At 36.3% G+C, this 23,914-nt stretch overlaps 1 protein-coding gene across 1 annotated transcript in view; it reads right to left on the bottom strand.

The window, feature by feature from the left end:
- CFTR (CF transmembrane conductance regulator) overlaps positions 1-23,914 on the bottom strand; it is a gene marked incomplete at its 5' end in the record, with an annotated part of 136,113 nt that overhangs the window by 71,038 nt on the left and 41,161 nt on the right. Inside the window, 3 exons of the mRNA XM_008705799.1 lie at positions 64-150; positions 2,731-2,825; positions 23,227-23,418. Of these exons, the coding sequence (XP_008704021.1) occupies positions 64-150; positions 2,731-2,825; positions 23,227-23,418 (374 nt within the window). The remainder of the gene's footprint in view (positions 1-63; positions 151-2,730; positions 2,826-23,226; positions 23,419-23,914) is intronic.

Genomic DNA, 23,914 nt, shown 5'->3' on the forward strand with positions numbered 1-23,914 from the left:
GATGGTATAGTTGTTCTTTCTTGTCTTTTAGCATGAGCATTATAAATTATTCAAAGAACATACCTTTCAAATATTTCTTTTTCTGTTAAAACATCCAGATATCCAAAAGGAGAGTCTAATAGGTATAAATCAGCATCTTTATATACTGCTCTAAAAAGAAAATGGACATTAAATTAGATTTTTAAAATATTTCCTGTCATTTAGTGTAAATAATTCTAAATGAGAATCAAAAATGTAAGTCATAAATGACTTTTGTGGTTTTCATAATATCCCAAGAACGACTGAAGTGGCTTTGTTAAAAGTAAGTGGCATAAACTAGAAGAAATCAAACGGAATCACACCACACCACACAATTTAAAATACTACCTTGAAAAAAGGAAAATTTTTAATAATAGTATCTGTTTAGAGCCAAGCACCATGCTATGTGCTGAGAATACAATGGTAAAAATTACATAGTCCCTGCCCTCAAAGATCTTGCATGTTGGTGGGAAAGCAAAGAAGAGAACAGACTTTTTCAATGCTGTAAAATGTCAGAGACCACAACTAAATAGCAACACTACATAAGAAAAACGTTTTAATGTTCTTTGGTGTTGACCGCTACCAACAAATTGTTGTGGCTGTAATACTACTTTTTTATTCCACAGAGTTTCAGTCTCTGTACCATATTTACAAGAATTCCAAACAAGTGAAGGATCAATAATTCATAACAAAAATGTACACCCATATCAGTTTTACTTTTTAAGTTAAAAAAATGTTTTATGAGGAAGTAAAATCTTCATCAAATTGATCTTAGCACAGTAATAAGATGAGGAATAGTCCCATATTAATGGAATAAGATTAAATCTTCATAACATTTAAATTTTTCAGGTGTGGTTGTTAGTGACACTACCACTACCCCTGTCCCACACATAGGATTCAGTGTTTATGTATAATTCTTGGTACTTTCTGTAACAATTGTATTCTATCAGTTTTTAACTAAGAGAAGTAATTTTATTTTATTTTATTTTTTTAAGATTTTATTTATTTATTTGACAGAGATAGAGACAGCCAGCGAGAGAGGGAACACAAGCAGGAGGAGTGGGAGAGGAAGAAGCAGGCTCACAGCAGAGGAGCCTGATGTGGGGCTCGATCCCATAACGCCAGGATCACGCCCTGAGCCGAAGGCAGACGCTTAACTGCTGTGCCACCCAGGCGCCCCAAGAGAAGTAATTTTAAAAAACATGCAATAACATGCAATAGCTAGATAAAAGACCCCTATCAAAATGGACCCTCAAGGTCTTTCCTTCCCACTACTCAGTTCTTACTTCTCTCTCTCTCCTTCACATCTATGACCACAGTTTCTCAAGAAACGGAAATAATACTTTCACCATCCAAAACTGGACAACGTATGACACATTCTGATCAGAATAAGAATAAATAATTACTTTAAGTAGTACCTCAAATTGTGTGCACCTTATAATAAAACCAAATTTCAGACTTTTATAAATACAAACTCAATTCTGTGATAAATGCCTAACAGCCACAGAGCATACCTTAAATTTGAAATGGAATGCTTAAGATAAATCTTACTATGGCTCATAGATTAATCAATCTCTAACTATTTGAAGCCATTATCTTGTTTGTGAATTATCCATAACTAGCCATTTATGACTTCACAAGTAATCCCAAAATCAAGTCATGGCTTAATGTCAAGAGTCAAGAGGACCTGGCTCAAATGGTGACTCTACGATTTCCTGGTATAGTTTTTGGCAAGTGAAGCTCTAACAGCCTCAATTATCTGACGATCTCTTCCACAGAGTGGGGAGAACAATTCTTTCTTTGCAGGGGAATATGAAGATTAAGTAAAATTATGCGCACACATACACACACACCCACACAGTCCACCTAGAATAATACCAAGCAATTGCAGGTGCTCAGTAAGTTAGTTTACTGTTCCAGCCACAGTAAACTAAAAGAAAGGAGCCAACATATCAATAAGTCAATGTGATTTCTTGTTAACAACCTTTGCAACACAGTGAGAAGAATTCTATTCAAATAAAACTGTTGGAACATTTGACTTCTCATATTACCAATAGTTTTTTAAACTGAAAGTTACAGTTTAACCACAAAGTTTTCTTCTTGACACAAATTAACTTTACGTACTTATCTTTGACAGCTCAAAATGCTTAGACAAAGAATGTCTCTACCAAGGACTTCACTGTCCCCCACAATGTTAGATGTGCTTGTCCTATTTATTTTTCCTTAAAGATTACAGACTTGAAGCCAAGTGACATCATTTGCGTTACAGTTTTTGTTATGACAATTACTAATTACGTTGAAAATTTGAAAATGTATGTTTACGTAAACCAAGAAGTAGAAACAGAAGCTTAAAGCAGATGAGTGGGGGTAAGTGAGGGGCCCTGTGATAGATTTAACAAAAACACTTTTTTCCTTGTGTTATGCAGAATCCCGGAATTTTCTACTTGCACTAAATCTTAACACCATTAGCCAAACAAATATACAGATACTAAAATAAGAGCATGCAATTTGAAAAATCCATCACCTTTATCAAAGATGAATACTAAATCATTATCTACAGTTCTTAAGGATGATTCTTAACCTGCTAATCATAAAACCCCAGGCGTTTTTCAATTTCAGAAACAGAATATAAAAAAATAGAGAAATATCTATGATTTTTACATGCATGATATTTACAACAAATGCTCACTGAACCAATAATCGGATATTCACCTTGCTAAGGAAATTCTTGCTCGCTGCCCTCCACTCAGTGTGATTCCGCCTTCTCCAAGAACAATATTGTCCTTCTCTGCAAACTTGGAAATGTCCTATTATCAAAAACAGGAAGTTAGAGAGGACTTGTTAGTATGTTTCTGAACTTGAAAGGTACATTTTCCTTCAAATGTATTCATATATCAGACTGTTGCTCTAAACACAGCCAAAATTTAAAACACCACACCTCAATTATTTCAAATCCACTTCAGTTGGGCCGAACATGGCTGAAATTTTAGAAATAAATTTTTCTTTAATTTTTAGAATGTCCTTCATGACCGTGAAATAAGAATTGGAAAAATCAAAAGGTAAACTAAATGTACCTGTATGGGTATGTAAACATGTTTGTATCATCCACAGGTTCATTACACCAACTCAAGTTTGTGCTAAAATGCCATTACCTTCCAATTAAACTCACTCTCTTAAAAGGAAATCTCCAAACATGAATAAACCTCCTAACAAGAAAAACTAAAAGAATACTACTCACATCACCTACAGTACCTAAGCATATTGAGTGGGTGACCAAGGATACAGGCAATTCCTTTCCAAACTTCTCTCACCCGCCTACCACAGTCTTCTTCCCCATCCCTCCTCAGCATCTCAATCCTAATAAGTCCTCTGTCATCTGCTCTGCCTCTCCTGTCACCACCGTCCACATGCGTCATAACATCCTTACTCCCAGTTAGTGAACTTCTCTGTGCAACACCCATGCCAGGCATTGTAAAACAAGATTAGAATTAATAAGAAATAGTCCTTTTTTTTTTAATGATTTTTTATTATATTATGTTAGTCACCATACAGTACATCCCCGGTTTCCGATGTAAAGTTCGATGATTCATTAGTTGCGTATAACACCCAGTGCACCATCCAATACGTGCCCTCCTTACTACCCATCACCGGTCTATCCCATTCCCCCACCCCCCTCCCCTCTGAGGCCCTCAGTTTGTTTCTCATAGTCCATAGTCTGACTCCTGGTCACTGTTAAGTCTAATCTGGAAGGTAAGCCATAGTTCTGGGGGATGCTAAATAACATCCCAATGACTTAATTCTTTTAAGATAAGTTACAAAACAGTACACAATTAATTGGCAAATTAATTGCACAGACAACAGAAGTATCCTATAATAGACAGAAAACACTAGAAGGCTTTCTGGAAGAGATGAGGTTCGCCTGAGACAGAGAAGAATGAGTTAGACAGGTAGCACCCTCCCTTTAGTTCAAAAAGGTTGCTCTCCCTGTGCTCTTCTCATCCCCAAACATCTGCTCCTCTCTTATGTTACCACCTTCTTCTCTCTCCCTCTACTAAAAAAAACATTTCCATACTATTTCTCCTTTTTCTTTCACAATCCAGAAGCAATCCACGATCTCTCCTTGACCTACCACCACCATTATCAATATTTAAATTGTCAAAATGGTTACTTCTGTTAGTCATTGGTTTCTGTTGTCCACCTTATAAAAGTTAAATAGAACTTCCTATACAAAACTCTAAACTCACAAAGCAGGTAAATGAACAAATATTCATTTATAATAAAAACTACTTGGCAGCTCCTGGAGGATAGACTCACACTAGCCACTGGCCCCAATGCACTGCTAATGTCAATACTCCTGACATAAGGGGACCAAAGGCCTGAGATAAAATATGCTGACATGTTGGGGGAGATGCAGTAGAACTCAGCAGAGTTGGCCATTCAGGCATTGGAGAACCATCACATAGAGACGTCACTGACAGCCAGCAGCCCTGCAGGTGAGGAAGACCTTGGTGGCTGAGACGTATTAAACCAACAGCTTCATTTCCTTCTACTGAACTAAAGGATTTTTTTCAACTCATGAGCCAAACATATCTAGGATTCTATCCAAATACAAGGACTACAGCTGAATTCCACTCTCCAGAGTCTAAAATCCTTAGTTTCACTGAAAAGCACCTCCAGGAACACCTGGAGGTTTTTACTGAGCTGTTCAATGAAGCATATTCTCTGTACTTGGTTTGGAGCAATTAATAAGAAAGCTCACATGTGTACTTTTCTCCTGCACCACATTTACTTCCCCCAATCCCATTCTCTTTTAAAAAATAAATCTTTTAGAGTGAAAAAAATCAAGAACAGTTTGCCTTATGTGAATGTATTGAGTGCAGGCTTTTATAAAGGAGGCAAATTTTCTAACACACTATTAAAAAGCCAGAGGCTGCTGGAATTATTGGAGTTTTCATTTCCCTAGATTTGAATTCAACACCATACTAGTTAAATCAGTTAAAAGCTTTTAATATTATTAAAATTTAGAAAAAGTGGTAGTTATGCTGATAGTATGATTATGACATAGTTACACTTAGGGAATAGATTATGAATTTAGAGGATACAAAATCCTAGCCTAGTATGAACATTTAATAAAGATTTGTGGAATGAAGGAAGAGAGAGAAAATGAAGGAAGGGTGGGTAACCAAATATGAAGTAAAAAAGAAAGGGATGCATATAAGAAAAAAAAAATGAAGAAAAGCAGACGGAATAGAGAAAGAAAATGGGAAAGGAATAGTGTCAGGAGTAGATATCTTTAGAAAAAAAGCAAGAAGATATTGGCAGAATAAAAGAGACAAGAAAAGTGAAGGGGAAAATAAGAAACAGTAGAAGATCATGAATGAACATTTCTACTTTCCCTACTGAATTTAAATGTCCAAAGAGCACAAATGCAATTTTATTACATTAGTTTTAAGACAATAAATAAGAGGCTGTTCCAGCCAAATTTCTTTCATTCGTCTTTGTATGCTATAGATTTTAACAATTTTTTCCTGCTCTTTGTTTTTACTATGTTTATACCATGTGACATGCAAAATTTTCATTTTCATGAAGTCAATATATCTATCCAGAATTCCTATATTGGTTAAAAAGTACTACTCCACTTTCAGGTTGTTCATGTAATATCCTAAATTTTCTCTTAAAATGTCTTATTATTCTCATAAAATTAAAAAAATATTCAAGGTACAATTTTTGTTTGTACAATGGTGTAAGAATCTAACCTTCTTCCCTCTTAGCTGGACAGCTGACACGATTCATTAAATAATTTTCCTCTGAATTTATACAACATCTACTATGTATAAAATTCTCATATTTTCTAAGGTCTATTTCTGGGCTCTCTGGTTCCTCTCATTCATTTCCTATTCCTATAGTAATACTATGCTGGGTTTTTTGGCTTTGGTCTTTTAATGGCATTAAGTATCATTTACTATCTGACAAAGTCCAATTCTTATTCATAAATCTTTGGCTCTTTTTGTTCATTTAGTCTTCTATATAATAACAATATCAGCAACAACAAAAATAATAGTAATAATAGCTAATGTATACTAAGGGCTTTCTATGTGTCACATACCATTTTAAGTACTTTACATGTATTAACTTTTTAAATATTCATCCTGGCCTCATCCTGATTTTAAATATGAAGAAATTGAAAGTTAGAAAAAATAAATATCATTCCAAAATGGCACGGCTAGTTTAGAGCCAGGATTCAAACCAAGGCAGGTCTTGTTTTAGATCCTTCAGTGAGAGTTTACAATATTCTTCATATATGTCCTATAAATTTCCTGTTAGATTTACCCCTTATTTATTTATTTATTTATTTATTTATTATATTATATTTTTTGAGAGAGAAAGAGAGCAAGAGAGAGCACATGCACACATGTGCATAGAGAGGAGGGGCCAAGGGAGAGGGAAAGAGAGGGAATCTTAATCAGGCTCCACACCCAGCATGGAGCCAGACACAGGGCTCAATCTCACAACCCTGAGATCATACCAAAGTCGGACACTTATATTATAATATATTATAATATAATATTATATTATAATATTATAATATAATATATTATAATATAATATTATAATATATTATAATATCCCTTATATTTTTTAATTGAGATATAATTGACATATAACACTGTATTAGTTTCACGTGTACAACATAATTTGATAGATGTATATATTGCAAAATGATTCACACAATAAGTTTAGTTAACATCTATCACCACAGTTAAAAATTTATTTTTCTTGTGAAAAGAACTTAAAAGATTTGCTCTCTTAGTAATCTTACAAACACACTACAGTATTTGTTAACTATGGTCACCTTGCTGTACACTATATCCCCAGGACTTATTTACCTTAAAACTGGAAGTCTGTACTTTTTGACCACCTTCACCCATTTCGTCCTCTCACCCCCACTTCTGCCCCTGTTTCAGGCAACTGCCAATCTGTTTGCTGTGTCTGTGAGTTCAGGTTTTTTAAGATTCAACATGTAAGTGAGATCATACGGTATCTGTCTTTTCCTGTCTGATTTATTTCACTTAGCATAATATCTTCTAGATCCATTCATGTGTCACAAATAGAAAGATTTACATATTTTTATGGTTGGATAATATTCCATTATATGTATGTACAGGTAGGTACGTAGGTAGAGATAGACAGAAAGGCAGACAGATAAAATATCTTCTTCATCCATTCATCTGTCGATGGACACTTACATTGTTTCCATGTGTTGGCTATTCTAAATAATGCTGGAATGGACATGGGGGTACAGATATCTTTCAGGATAGTGACTTTGCTTCCTTTGGTTAAATACTCAGAAGTGCAATTGCTAGGTCATATGGGAGTACAACTTTAATTTTTTTGAGGAACCTCCACACTGTTCCCCACAGTGGCTGCACCAATTTACATTCCCACCACTACCCCTCAGTATTTTATTGTTTCCTACTATTGTGAATTGAATAGCTTTCCATTTTTACTTTTTTTTTTTTTAAGATTTTATTTATTTATTTGACAGAGGGACAGCCAGCAAGAGAGGGAACACAAGCAGGGGGAGTGGGAGAGGAAGAAGCAGGCTTCCAGCGGAGGAGCCTGATGCAGGGCTCGATCCCAGAACACTGGGATCACACCCTGAGCCGAAGGCAGACGCTTAACGTACGCTACCCAGGCGCCCCTCCATTTTTACTTCTTGGTGACTGTTGCTAGCATAAAGAAAAGCTAGTTACTTTTGTATGTTTGTCTACTATCCAACCATCTTAGTGAACTCCCTTATTAATTCTAACAGACTTTTGTTTTCTGTTTGTTTGCTCTTTGCTAGAACCTCTTTGGGTTTGTTTGGTTTTGTTTGTTTTTTTGTATGAACAATCTTTTCACAAGCATTTAAGATTGTCCCTATTTTAAGACAAGTGGCATTAATCTTTCACCATTTAAAATCATGTCTACTTTGGGATGTTGGGTTAAAATAAGTTACTGTATTTATGAAGTTTCCTTCTACTTCTAGTTTTACTTTAAATTTTTATTACAAATGACTGCTGAATTTTATGTACACTTTTAGCATCTACTGACACTGCTATATAATTTTCCTCCTTATCAATATAACAAATTATACTATATTTACAGATTTCTTTATATTCAAGCACTCTTGCATTCCAATCATAAATCTTGCTTGTCATATTTTATCATTTCTTACATCATGCTGGAATCTATTTATTAATGTTTTACCTGATAACATTTTATTTGAATATCTATATCATTAGTATGATTAGCTATAGTTTTGTTTTTATATTATTTTTCAGATTTTGGTACAAAGACCATTCTGGTCCTAGAAAAATGGGAGAAAAGGGAACCCTCGTATACTGTTGGCAGGAATACAAAAAGTGAAATAAGTCAGACAGAGAAAGGCAAGCACATTATGATATCATTTATATGTGGAATCTAAAAAAAAAAAAGAAAAAAGTCAAATGAACGAACAAACAGAAACAGATTCATAGAGAACAAACTGGTGGTTGCTAGAGAGGAGACGAAAAGGGGGATGGGCAAAATAAGGGAAGGGGATTGAAAGATATAAACTTTAAGACACAGGGATATAATGTGCAGCATAGGGAACGAAGTTGATAATACATAACAACTTTGTGTGGTAACAGATGGTAGCTAGATTTATCATGGTGATTGCTTCATAATATATATAAATGTTGAATCAATATGTTTTATACCTGAAACTAATACAATATTGTATGTCTACTACACTTCAATTTTTAAAAAAAAGAAAAAAAATTATTTGAAGAGCTTTCCATCTTTTTCTCTGGTTTGGTATAGTTTAAATAATATAGGAAGTATATGTTACTTAAGGGTGAGATATAATTCAATCATAAAATCATCTAATGATAGTGTCTTTGGAAGTAAACCATCTTTACAATGGTAAATGTCTATTCGAGTCCTTTTGTGCTTTGAAATGCATTTTGATCACTTGCTAGTAAATCATCCAGTTTCTCTGGGTGAAGAAATTTTTTTAGGTTTTTAGTTTTGGATAGCAGCTGTGATAACCTCTGATTCGATATTACTATACTTAAAAAAAAAGAAAATGGTATTTTACACACCATTAAAATACTGTTGAGGAAAGCATTGCCAGAAGATAAAAAAAATCTTGTCTAACACTTAAGACATATTTAATTTCCTATTAGTTTACATCCCCTCCAAGTAATTTTGAAGATCTCTTCTCTTAAGCTAAGACAGAATTAAACATTTCATGATTTTATTAGGGGAAATACTGGTGTATAAGGAAACAGGGAAGGGGGCAGGGAAGGCTGGGAGATATGTCAGACCTAATGCAAGTCCAACCTCCAAGTGAAGGAGAGAAGGACAGAAGGTTGGGTGGAAGGACTAGACCACTGTCTAAATCTAACCAACTGCTGGAAAGCCATCTGGGAGTCTCTGAACCAAAATCAGTTAATAAGTAAGTCCCACATCCTCTAAACACAAATCTGCTAATTTAGTATCCTGCCACACTCAATGATCCACAGAAAGCTGCCTGTGGAAGAAGTCTCAACAAAACCTCCATGAGTGAAGGATTTCATGTATAGCATCTGGGGCCGTTGTTCAGTTCCGCTTCCTACAACAGTGGTCCATAAGGCATATCTCATAACCACCACAATCTCTGACCCCCCCCCAAATTGGCAAAGGATATGAAATCAGAATGGCAAACCAACATGAAAATATGTATAATCTCATCAGTAATCAGGGAACTACAAATTAGAACAACAACAAAAAAAAGAGAGATAGAGTTTATTACAAATTAGAATGGCAAAAATTAAAGTATCAATAACAAGTGGTTTCAAAGATGTCTATCAATGGGGACACTCAGAAATGACTGATGGTAGTCTAAATTGGTGCAACTACTTTAAAGTATAACTTGGCAGTCTCTAGTAAAATCTGAAATGTGCCTACGTACCCCAAAACACCACAGTTCAATTGCTAGATATCTACTCCAGAGAAATTCTTGCAGGTGTGCGAAAAGAAATATTCAAAGATTTTCATTGCAGTATTGTGTAAAATCTCGGAACAATCTAAATGTTCATCAATAACAGAATGAGTAAATAAAATGTGACACAGGAGTATAAGAATGAAATAAATTTCCACATATAAGTAGCATGGCTAGACCTCAAAAAGGTCATAGGAGCAAAGAAATCAAGTTGAAGAATGATGTGTGGGAAGTCTACCACTTACATAAATTCCAAAGCCACCCGAACAAAACTGTTAAATATCGTTTATTGATAAGCAAATGTATACATAGGTGTAAATTCAATTAAATGGATCAAAAAAGTACATATCACATTCATCATAGTGACTGCCTAAAGGTTGGGGATTCATGGAAAAACAATGGTGGAAAGACTTTGCTAAAAATTCTACTTAGAATTTGTCCAGGCCCCTAACAAGGCAGGTAGAAAACAGGGATGTTGTCATATAATTGTTTCCTATCCAGAATGGATACTAATGATACAGACTATCTTTCAAAAAGCATGAAAATAAAAGATTCCCACATCTGAAAAGATTTGAGGTTCTAAGCCAGAATATTTGGCCTCCTTTTCTGGATGGAAGCCACTTATGAAGAAAAATGTATAAATGTGGATAATTTAATAAGTTTCTCAAAGAGTGTAATTCATAGGAAAGAGCTGAGATTGAAAGGAAACAAAATAGTAAGGATAGATTGAATAGAATTGTGAATAAGCTCATTATTTTAAGATCAAATAAATTAGTAATACCAATATCCTGCTGCTAATGTGAGTCCTTGCTCTGATTGCCTAGTTTATTGTTCATTTGTAGATTTCTTTATTAGTGTTTGGCTTCTTCTATTTGGTTAAACATAAAACACTATTTTGTGTACATTGTTAAACACTTATCTTTGCTGATTACTAAGGGCACTCAAATCTGACAATATATTTATCTTAAGGGTGTTGGTTTTCAGTCTTCACGGCAGATTTTCTTTTATGTGAAAATTATAAACGAAAAAAAAATTGTACCACTTGGTACTGTCGTGAGTTTGGCAAGCACCATAAGGGCATGTGTTGCTCAGAGAAGATTCACGCATGGAGACAAATGCTGTTTCTCTTCACAAGCACGTGACTTGAGCTCCTCTGGAGCTATCCATAAAAATTGCTGGAGGAAATCATTCAGTGCCATTAAGATGCTGGACATGATGTGACTTCTTAAGTAAAAATGGACTACTAAGATTTTTAAGTAAAAAACCTAAGGCTTAACATAAATCAAATATAGACTTTTAAACAGTGGACTAAATTTTCTTGTTGAAGGAGACCCTGAAGAACCTTTTCCTGAAGCCCTGATACATACACCAGCATTTCATTTTTTAATAATTTCCTCAGCACAGTTTTTCTACAGATAAAATCAAATATGTGGATCATTGGTTCTCAAAGTGAAGTATATGGACCAATTATTTCAAATCGCCTGGGGAACGTGTTCAAAATGTTGTATCTATTCTTACTCAGATGAATTAGAGAAGAGCTCAGGAATTTGCATCTTGTGGTTATTATACCTGCTCAAACACACCCTTACTCTTTGAGCTAACTTCCTTTACAACATGCTGGTTGGAAAGGCAAATGCCAACTTCAAAGGATTCTGTGCATATACTATATTAGGTCTGTTTGAGATTGTAAAACACTTGAAAATACCTAGATAAAGAGCAAGAGAGAAGGTCAAAGTAATGCCATAATAAGTATGCCATAAAGATTAATTTATTGTCAAGAAATGTATAATATACTCAATGTGATGTATGCGCTTCTCGCATAAATGTTTATCATTTTACTTTTTAAAAATGCACCTAAACACCACCCTAATATTATTCAACTGAGCCAGACAAACCAGAAGTTGTTAAAGAGGAACTGCTAATACAAAGCTCACTAACTGACTTGAACACGTAACAGAGGAATGATATAGGGTGTCATTATATTTAACAGAGGGAGAACTTTAAGTAAAGGGCGGAGTGTTACATTTAATGGTTCTTGCAATTTTGCAATATTTGCTGAGTTCATTTGAGCTTCCTGTGACTTGTAGATAGGAAAGTATCATAGACCTTGTTTTATGGCTACCTTATCACTGTTTAAAACAACCTTAACAATATAGCTGCTTGTGGTAAGGGAGGAGGGTGTGAAGCTTGGATTGAGGGAACATGAACTTTAGAGGTAATAACAGGCAATAAAGCATGTTTTTAAGAGTAAATCACTGGACAGTTAGTGCCAAAGTTATTAATGTTTAATAATTACTAAGCACTTGTGCTTTATACACAAGGAAAATGAGCAAGGAGGGAGATGAAAAGAACTGTTAGGGAAAGAGAGAGAAGGGGTAGGGAGGACAGAGGAAGGGAAGGAGAGAATGCAAGAAAGCTAAGAGAGTTCTAGAAAGAGAGCGAGAGAATGAATTTCAACCATTTTTGCACATAGCTTTTATAAACACGGATGTGTTATCTTGAGAGTGTTGGGTAGCTCTGTATGATGTATCAACAGAAGTTAACTTCTACAGCAGTAAATACACATGAATAAATTCATAAATTAAAACCTAGAGTTCTGCTTATTAGGAAAGATAATTTGTTGACTTAAATCAAACTTGATTACAAGTAGCTGTACATGGAAATATTGGCTAAAGATTAATCCTTGCTAGAAAGCATAAGAAATGAGAACTTTTTATCAACTTGAAAAATAAAAGCTCTTCTTTCACTGAGATTTGGTACTGACCAAATTTATAGCAGAAAACTCAAATTCCAATATAATTTTTATTGCAGCCAACAAAAGTACAAAATGCTGGTTATTTTATGTAATGGATTTACTCACCAATATTAAACTACTGTTTAACATTTGGAGATATACATACATATATATGGTTTTATGTCTGAACTTGTGAGTATATACGTAATTCTGTTAAAATCTCTATGCCTCTTTAGTGTTTATTTCTGTATGTATGTAGGTCTGTATTTGAATTTGAAAATAGCATAAGCATTTTTAAAGGAAGAACTGTGAAATGCAATGATTTCAAGTGTCCCCGGGTAAATGCTCCCAAGGAAGTAAAGTTAGGAAAGTTGAAGAAGATGAAGATGAAGATGAAGATGAAGATGAAGATGAAGAAGAAGAAGAAGAAGAAGAAGAAAAGAAGAAGAAGAAGAAGAAGTAGTAGTAGTAGTAGTAGTAGTAGTAGTAGTAGTAGTAGTAGTAATAGAAGGAGAAGGAGGAGAAGAAGAAGAAGTAGAGGAGGAGGAGGGATAGGGAGGAGGAGGAGTAGGATGACGATCTTATTTCTCTTATTCTGGCTCTACATTAGATTCATTTAACTTCTGGACTCCAGATTTCAGATTCTCTGAAATGACATTTAAAAATCTAGTTTTTAAAAGCTCCCTAAGATGATTTTGCTTCAGCCGGTCTAAGAATTGGCATTTAGGAAGCTGTTAATTCCTTTACTATCTCTTCTAGGTCTACCCACCCAAGATTCTGGGACCAATCCAAGGCCTGATAAAGCACTTCTTTCCCAGTACTATGGCAGCACATTGCTGTGCTATCCTGTGGTTGATCCTGCTCTGGACTTCCTAATTCCTAACTCGGCTCCCAGCTCCCTAGTACCTAAGTCAGCTTTGGAATTCAGTTCCTTAGGAGATGGGCTTCAACACTCACTCACCCATTTCCTCTGAAGCAATCCCACCATGATCCTTGTTCTCTCAAGACCTGACTTTGGAGCCCCAGCTGCTCAACTCGCCCTGAGCAGGCTTCCTCCCCTCTGCAGACTGCCCACCTACTTGGACTTCCATATTGTAAATTTGAGGTTATAAGGCATGAAGAAGAGATTCTGCCTCAGTGGGAAAGGAAAAGGAGAAGACAATTTGGAAGAGGATCTGGGGAGAAATTTCCTAACTTACTTAAATTTCAAGTGTGTGGTATAGGTGGCTTTTCCAAGATACGTTTATTTAGGACCATGTGGCTTGACATATCATTTCCATGAAAACAAATAGCCTGCAAATAGTCTTCACAACTATGTCATGGAATGCTCAATGTCATTAGGTCACAAGGTTTTGTTACCATAATCTTCTCCTTTACAAATGGCAGATTTACAATCTTAATGGCTTAATAATACTGTTAACATCATAGTGAGATTAACTAGCCTAAATCTTAAAACTTAAAGTCAGCAATGTTCAATGGGTAAGTCATTAGAGTCTAATTTAGAGTTTCTTTTCTAATAAGCAATAACCCTAATAGCGTACAGAAAAAAGGTAAGGAGTCAGAAGACGGACTCTCTTGCTGGTCCTATCAATTACAGATCTTCAGCAAGTCTCTTAAAAATTTTACTTCCTTTTCTTTAGAATTGGAATAAAAATACATCATAAACTTCCAACCACAACATCTCCATTATCCCCCTTCAATTTATTTATTATATTAGATGAATATTCCCAAAATACTGTTTTTATTATGGCACTTCCCCCAGTAAAGAAAAGCCACCGTGGAGGATGCTGGAGACCCATTTGCTCTCCTCTGAGGGTAATTCCCTGTGCTCCCACCAACTACCACATTTCTCTGTCTCCTCTGCAGCTAGAATGCTGTATGAGAATTGGATTTCACCAATTGGATTTACACGAAACACAAAAGTGAAACTTCGTCTTTCTACCTCTTTTGGCTTTTTTTATTTATTTAATTGCTGGCAAATGGAAGGACAGAAACCATGATATGATTGTCCTCTCCCAGTTCAGCTATCACCATATACCCCTATCTTTCCAGACCCCAGTTATGCTGCCCTACCTAGAGCTCCTGCAAAAGTGCAGTGCTCTCTCCTGGCTCCGGGCGCATTCATTACACACTCTAGCCACAGAGAACTCACTATAGCTCCTCAAATCTACAGTGCTCCCTCTGGGCTCTAGGCCTTGTACAATCTGCTCTCTTTCTGGAATGTTCTCCCTATTCTTCTTCAAATAACTCCTACTCATCCAACATCTCTCACCTGATATGTCACTTCTTCCAGGGAAATCTTGCTTGAACTTCTAAGATCAGATTAAATGCTGCTTCTCTGTACTCATTGAAGGACCCCATATTAATCAATACCATAAAATTTACCAAACTGCTCTGGTTTTTACTTGGTCATCTGTACTAGAATAAAAGCCCCTTAAGGACAGGGATTATGTCTTGTTCATTAATAATTCCCAGAGTTTGGCAGAGTCTTTAGTTCAATGTTTGCACTTACAAATATTTACTAAATGAGTGAAAATATATATATATATATATATGTCTTTCCCCCCAAATATCTGTAAGTCAAAAATTAACTGCAGACAGGGACCCTTGTCACACTTGTAGGCAGCATCCAGAGTACCTAACATACTGTGTCCATAGGAGGAACTCAAATATTTGTTGAAATCAACTGTTTAATTTAGTAAATTTGAATCACGCCTAGCTAAACCTTTTGAATAAAAATTAGGTATTATGAACTTCGTTCTGAAAGACATTAATGGTAATACAATTGCCATTTTGAGGGCTGTTTTTCAAGAGAACACTTGTACTCAGAATTTTTAGAAAAACCAAGTTTCCCTTCCTACAAAAACCTTCACGAACATGACTGAGTTCTAACGTTCCTGAAAATATAAGTGTAAAATCTTCCCTTGATCTTTTTTCATTAGCCACTGCTACAAAGAGGAAAATTCCAAGAGTGCAGGGCTCAGAATCCCAGTTCTTCAGGAGGGATGAAAACTTAGGCAGAGACATAAAGACACATCATAGCTTTCACCTTTGGAAAACTTCACCATTTTTTTGTTTTTTAATATGAAAACCTAGCTTAAATATTTTCATTTCATTATTTACACATGAGATAGCCTGGTCCCAGACCATTATAATTAAAGTTTTATAATATTGTTCTGTTTACTTGCCCAAATCTCACTAAGACAGGCAGTCTTACAGCTATTTTGGTTTTAGAGATGCAAAACTCTCATTTGTTAAGCTAATAATTAATTCCAGAATTTGTCATTTCAACTGCTAAAATGAGGATCACACTTTTAGAAATCAGCACAGTTTCTCTTTGACTGCAAACTCTAAGCAAAGTTGTCCCTAGGTAACGAGAAAATGAGAATTCAATGGACCAATGTGTGCAAAGTACTTAGCACAGCAGTGCCAACATGTGCTCTCTCGACAGATGTTAGCTAGTGTTTATTTTTAAGTTCCAGGGCTCAAATGAAGTGAAATAACAGTTCAGTTCAGGAAATGCTATGGCATTTCTGTTAGGTTCTGGTTCAATGGTTTTATAAAATAAATGTACTTGCTTCATATTACAGTAAATAAATGGCAGTGCTTTCCAACTTAATTACCTATTAGGAGAAAATTACAGGTGGTTCAAGGTGCAATCATTAAGTATGGTTTATTCTGGTATAGGGGACACCGTTCAATGTTTCAAATATCTGTTTTACGTCTCCATTATGTCTTGGCTGCTACTGAATGCAAATGTTAATTTCTATGGCCCCTTTTTATTTACAGATCTCTTGAATGAACATTACTGAATTTTCCTATAGTGGTAGACTCACCATCCAAAGTTTCAGCCTCTGTTCATACAGGTTAGTTTTGGTCAGATCTGGATATTCAGAGGTCAAATTCAAATTTAATTAGACTTGTGGTATCTGCATGATAGAATTTATTTTCCAGAACAGTCATTAACTCATTTCTTTGCTTACTTCCCTCCCAAGTTTTTCATATTTCTTGCCAATTTCCCTCCCAAGTTTTTTTTTTTCCTTTAGCAACTTCTTGCCAATTTTCATCCTAATCTGTTTTCTTCTAGTGACTTAAAGATGAAAACTGCCAAGCAGTGGTGGTAGAGAAAACACAAACAGATTTTAATTCTGCAACTTACATAGTAAATATTTTTATTACAATGCATATGTAATGGCTGCCAAGACAAATACTTAATGAAGACCATTTTGCGGTTACAAAAGGATCTCAACAACTCTGTGGAAACCGATTACATATCCTAAGTCCCTAACCTCTTCTCATATCCCACACCCCACCTCCCACCATGCACTATCATAAAAGCCAAACCCAGGTACTTTTACAAGAGAGTGAGTCACTGAATATAGTCAGTCCAACTACCCATTACCTAAACACCAGCCTGCCTAGAATTCTCTTGCTGTCAGCTGTGGGGCTCTGTGGTAGGGTAAGGTATTGGTAAAGTGTTAAAAAAAAAAAAAAAGCAGTACCCTGGAAATAAAAAAAGACAAGAGAACAGTGAAGTCTGTCCTTCTTTCAATAACAAAACAGGGTTACAATCTCCTTAAGGGATAAACTAACAAGGGCCCAGTTACATGAAGTCCTCTTTTTAATCTAGCAAAATCTCTAGTGCTAGTTACAAAAGCATACAAATATTTAGGAGGACCCTCAGGGGTAGTCTGGTTACATGGAAAGAGAAGAGTAAGTTAATGGGCATAGGAATATAAAATGGTATTTAAAAAAAAAAACACAAAAAACCTGTACATTTGTCTAGGAATCCATGGCACCATCATCCAGATCCGAAGAAAGAAATGTAAAGCAAGACATGGATATGTTCCTAAAGGACAAAACAGAAGGGGAAGGACCCGCACCTGACTTGCTGCCTCATGTCTGCATGCTGGGAGTCCTTCTATCAGCACAGAGCTGTCTCCATGCCCTACCCTGTGATAATGTCTTTAAGCGATCCCTGTGAGGGAAGAGTTTCCAACAAACTGAAATCAGAAAACTATGTGAAATATGTTATGCGTGCTGTTTCCTATCCATGCCAATTTACACCTATCTGCCTGCTCCTATGACAGCAAACACCACTACATACGCAAGTGCTCTGTAGATACTAGGGCTGAACAAAAACACAAAAATGAGGAAGAAAATATCCCGTTCTCATCTCCAGTTCCAAGTCTGGCTGGAGCACATTAAGAAACAGATCAACGCTGGCCGTCAAAATTAAAACAGACTGACTCATGGCTGTTTGTATTTGGGGCTAGGGGCCGCTCGGGGAGCACAGCCAGGGCATCTGTCTGTGGCTGGCCCTAGCAGCACGTCCTCGGGGACTCTGCGGGGGTTTCGTGGTCCTACCCGCTAAACTCCACGCTTAAAAAAGAAAAACTTCACTTGGGAAAGCCCCCTCTGGCTCTTCCTGAAAGGGGAGGAACACTTGCTTGAGAAGGACAAGAAAAATACCAAAATTGGAAACCCTTAAGGACTGAAAATAGAGGAAACCTTTGATTTTGACTAAGATAGTCTAGCATTCTAATTCCTTTTGTTAGTCTACCAGTAAGGTACTCTTGCCATGGGATCATCTCCTCCTGTCCCGAGAGATTGCAAGGCTCAGAGGGGAACACATGCTGAGCAAAATTCCCATAACTGGCAGGCCTACTCCAAAATATTGTTGAAACAGTCACTTAAAAGAATTTACCAGACTGCCTCTCCACATCCTGGGTGGAATATACCAAAATAAACTTTTAAGAGTCAGGGCTCTCAAGCAATTTGCCATGTAATTGGATAGATAACAGCATACAGGGAATATTCAGCAACAAGAAAAGAAGCAGGCGCACTGTATATTCAGTGTATTCACTACATCTGCCAGCCTCAAATACAAAGAATTTAGGATGCTGGATGTTTTTGCCTATTACAAGATGACCGGAAAGGCCTAGCTGCAAATGACAGCAGGACAAGAGAGAGCGGGGACTCAGAGATCATCAGGAAATGAAAAGCTAAGTGTTTTGACAATCTAAGGCAAAGGAGAAGAACAGGGAAGTCTACATACCAAAAGCAAAATGCACATCGTCATCATCACTGTTATAACAATTACTTTTTCAAGCCCACCTAGGGGTGTCCTCCAGTGGAAATTTTGTTAGTAAGACCTGTGATCTCTCTGCCTTGATCGGATGTCTCAGTTCTATGTAATTCACCTCCACACGCTTCCTTCCTAAACCCACAGCAATCCTACCTGTCCCCCTTTCCAATTCCCATTGGGCAGGGAATCCTTCATCCTAAATCAATTTCTCTCTTCTAATTTCTTCAGGGAAAAAACCCTCAGTCTTCCCCAAAGGCCCATTTTCCCTGATGCCCTTTCCTATCCTTGGATGGAAATAGTATATAAATATGGCATTCCAGATCTCACAATTTCTCCACTTACCTTCTGTTTCCTCTTGTCCCTCACAACCCTTATCTGGATTATGGAAACAGCCCGTTAGTCTTCCTTCTTTTAGTCAGAATAGCAAATACTACTACTACTACTACTACTACTACTACTACTAGTAGTAGTACTTCTGTTACTACTACTATTACTACTACTACTGGCTGTTTTATTTATTAAGTACTCTCTATAAAATAGATAATATAATCTCTATACTACAGAGGATAAAACGCAGTGTATGATAGGATTAAGTAACTTTCTTTAGTAACCCAACTCTGTCAGATTTCAAAATATATGTTCTTTCTGCTATCCCACAGTTTCAAAATGCACCCACCTTAATTCTGTTTCTCATCTTACAGCCAAAGTGATAGATCTAAAATGCAAAACTGACTGCATCCTTCTTCCTCTGATTAAAGCTCTCCAAGACCAAATTCCTGAGACTGGTGTACAAGGCCCCCAGGACACAGTTCCTTGGGTTCATTCCTCCCTCCACACTCAGTGTCCCCCAACTGTACTCTGGTTCTATCAAGATGCATGTGGTTCCCTGTACTAACCAACTAGTTTCATGTCCTGTGTTTCTGCTTAGTTTCTTTTGTCCAGAATACCGTTCCCATTTTTACTCATCCTTCAGGCTGTCCACTTTTAGAGAAAGCCCTTCCTGAACTGCTGCAGAAAGCCAAAAGCCCTCAACTGGGCTTCCACAGAGCCCTAAGAATACCTTTATCCCAATACTCGCTGTTGTATATTGAAAGGGTCTCTTTCTGTCTGTTTTCCTCCAACCCAGCCCATAAGTTATTTGTGGGAAGGGATGATAACATTTTCATTTTGTACCCACCCTGACCCCAACACAGTGAACAGTGTCTGGTACAGAGTCACGTTTTGGGATGTGAAAGGCACATAGAAACTAGAATCGCCTCCCATTGCCATTTCTGGAGCATGGAAGCAATATGCCTGAACTCCAGCTTGTCTCAGGCCATCTGTTTTCTTCCACAGAATACTCCAACTTTTGTTGATTGGGTCATGAAGAACAACCACCATATTTACAGATAACCACTTCTATAATTTTTTTCTTGTAACCACTTTTGTCATCATCAAAATTCACATGGATGACTTTTCATAGCCATCATGGTTCCCCATCTTAATTACACTGTTTCATCTTATTTCCGTAGTAGTCACTCCCTGACAAGAACTGACTCTAAGAACACATTTATCTTACATCACACTCTCTAGCAGTATTCTCCACCTCAAAAGGAAGTAGAAATGAGCTAATATTTACTGAATGGCTAATTTACACCAGACGCTATGTTACGCACTTTATATTTATCCCACTTAATTTTCTCAATAATCCAGTTACCATTTATTCAACAATATCCTGCTTCATCAGACCAACCTAACCTTCTTTCTACTTTATTGGCAGCTCCAACGTTCTTAATCAAAAAAATTCCTCCAAAGCCATCAATTTCACTCTTGTCACCACTGGAATTCCACAATGGATCACTTGTACCTCCTTTCAAGGTTATTTCCTTACATCAGGCAGACGGAGATCGATTCCTATGCTCTCTCTTTTCACTCCCATAGAAATGGCTCTCTCATTTTCTATTAGAGCACCAACTACATTCTCTATTGATGTGTTTCCTTCCCTTACTGGTCCATGAACCTCTCAAGTATAAGGATCTTATTCTATTCATATTTTTACAAAATGCAGCAAGTCTCAAATGTTTTCAAAATGAAGACTTCTTAACTTTTTGAGTTCAAAAGTTTATTTGGGCACAAAAGGCCATATATTGAATGTCTGCATTTGTGTTAAATATCCAGAACGGGAAAATTTTAGAGACAGAAGGTAGATTAGTGGTTGTTTAGAGCCAGCTGTGTGTTCAGGGGCAGGGTAGGTATGAAGAAATGGACACTGATTGCTAATGACACTTCTTTTAGAGGAGAAGATGTGGTGATGGGTATACAGCCCTGTGAACATACTAAAAAAACACTAACTTACACACTTTAAAAATAATTTTGAGGTTGGTCATAGAATGAGAAAAGAATATGCTCTTCTTTCTCTTATCCTCTTTTCTTTCATTATTTTTAACAGCTTTATTGTGATATAATTCACATACCATACAATAGTTCACTAAAACACAGATCACTATGACATGAAACCTTTAGAAAATGGACCGTGTGTTTTTCAGCTTGGTTTTCTCTCACTTAGCACAGTATTCATGTTAGTAAATGCTCATTTCATGAATAAGGGACCCACAGCTCTGAATTTATTATTAGTAATATAGCTATGCTCTGTTTGGATTAAATATACTTTTATTTGGTGGAATCAAATCACCATCTGTAAAATTATTTCTATGAGAAAAGGTATATTCAAAGCAAAAAAAGTAAAGCATACCAGAAACCTTCCAACACCTTTCAACCAATAAATAAAGCTATGATTTATCTTGCAAGACACTAACACTCCTACATCCCAGTCCCCACCTAGACAAATATCTGTGGTCTCTAAAAACACCCAGATTTTTTTGTTTGTTTGTTTAATAATAAATCTCCTGAGAGTTTCAACCTCCAGGTTGTGAAATACTATTCTTGGAAGAAGAGCTTTTGAGGAATGAAGAATATCTTCTTCAAAATAAATCCAGTACCTTTTCAGGATGGTTTTTATTTTCATTATGCTTTCATGTATAGAAAATAAGAGAATGGAAGTCTACAAAACTCCTGTTGAAGGGGTCAGTGTATACACGGAGAGCCACTTGTACAAGCAGGTATCTCTCGTTTATAAGAATTGCAGCTTCTTTCTAACTGACAATTAGCCTTTTTCTATTTTTCTTTCTTTTTTTTTTTTTAAGATTTTATTTATTTATTCGACAGAGACAGAGACAGCCAGCGAGAGAGGGAACACAAGCAGGGGGAGTGGGAGAGGAAGAAGCAGGCTCATAGCGGAGGAGCCTGATGTGGGGCTCGATCCCATAACGCCGGGATCACGCCCTGAGCCGAAGGCAGACGCTTAACCGCTGTGCCACCCAGGCGCCCCGCCTTTTTCTATTTTTCATGCACTGTATTTAACTTTCATTTTATTACTACTACAGTTTTTTTCATAAAACGTGACTTAAAGGAATCCTTAGTGTCAGATGCCACCTATCAAAGATAGTGACTTTGTTTGTTTGTTTTTTAGAAAGAGGGCACAAGCAGGGGTGAAGGGGAGAGGGAGAGGAAGAGAGGGGCTGGACAGATCATGACCCTAAGATCATGACCTGAGTCAAAATCAAGAGTCAGATGCTAAACTGACTGAGCCATGTCCCAAAGACAGTGACTTTGAATCAAGATCACTATTCAGGCAATATTGTTGATAAACCTCATAATTATATATTTCCTGCCTAAACATTTACATCGATAATTATTGAACCCTCCACCATACGATTTATGTATTGAATAGCCCAAGATCTACATACTGGCTTCACTTGGAATACTTCACATATTTTCAGTTAATTAGCCTATTCCCTAATGTGATTATAACATGAGTCAATAGCATCATCTTCATTTTGCCTCTGTTTTAGAGAATGACAGTCACTAGAGGTCATATGGTTATATGTTCAAGCCAAAGGATAAAATATAGTCACAATATTATCTCTGATTCTCTACTGGCAGGTCAATGCTCATTCCATTAGGCTTTGGTGGTTATTAAAATTATTAAAATCCTCTCATGTAATTTTGAAGTATCTTTTAAAAAATGCATGCCATATAAATATCCATTGAGAACATGCGTCTCACTAATGACTCAATAAAATTCTCTCCATTTCATAAAGGGCTTTTATTGTAACTAAATCAGCCCATCATTTTAAAAATAAATTATACCTTCTCTATGTTTTGTAAGTCTCTTAAAGCAGGGGTCATATATTTTATTAGTTGATTTACTCAGAGTAGTTTGCCCATGTTGGAAACTTGATTAATATATGTAGACTGACTGATTGAACAGGGGGCTAATTATATACCTTAGATAGTTTGAAGATTTCATATGCATAATAAGTATGTCACACAGTTACTTACCTCCTCTAGCTGACATGCTTTGATGACACTCCTATATCTGTACTCATCATAGGAAACACCAAAGATGATGTTTTCTTTAATGGTGCCAGGCATGATCCAGGAAAACTGAGAGCAGAATGAAATTCTTCCACTGTGCTTAATCTTACCCTCTGAAGGCTCCAGTTCTCCCATAATCATCATTAGAAGTGAAGTCTGTAAATAAAACCATGGTTATTAAGTTAAATCATTTGATCAAATCACTCAGAATACACCTGCCTCCAACTATCATCCTAAGCAGAGGTATATGTTCTGATTTTAAAGGATTCTACATTAATTCATTTGATTCAAAATTTATTAAGCACTTTCTGTTCTGGATATGTTTCTGTGTACAAAAGAAAGAGGAATAAAAGAGACAATTACAGTGGAGTGTGATAAGAGCTATGGTAGAGGTTCACAGGGATGGAACACCTGATTCAAATCGTTGGGGTGGAAAGATTAGAACCAGCTAACATTCGTTGAGTACTCGGTCTATGCTGGGTGCTAGTCTCTGTGATTTAACTGCATTAATTTATTTAATCCTCATGATAACCCAACAAGATAGATTCAATATGATCTTCACCTAACAAAGAAGAGATCAGTTAAAAAGAGACAGAGTCAGATAAGATTGCTTCCATGAGCACTTCTTGAAGAAACAAGGATAAAATCATCC

The sequence above is a fragment of the Ursus maritimus genome, unplaced genomic scaffold (assembly GCF_017311325.1).
Source record: "Ursus maritimus isolate PB19 unplaced genomic scaffold, ASM1731132v1 scaffold_3, whole genome shotgun sequence".
NCBI classification, from domain to species: Eukaryota; Metazoa; Chordata; class Mammalia; order Carnivora; family Ursidae; genus Ursus; species Ursus maritimus.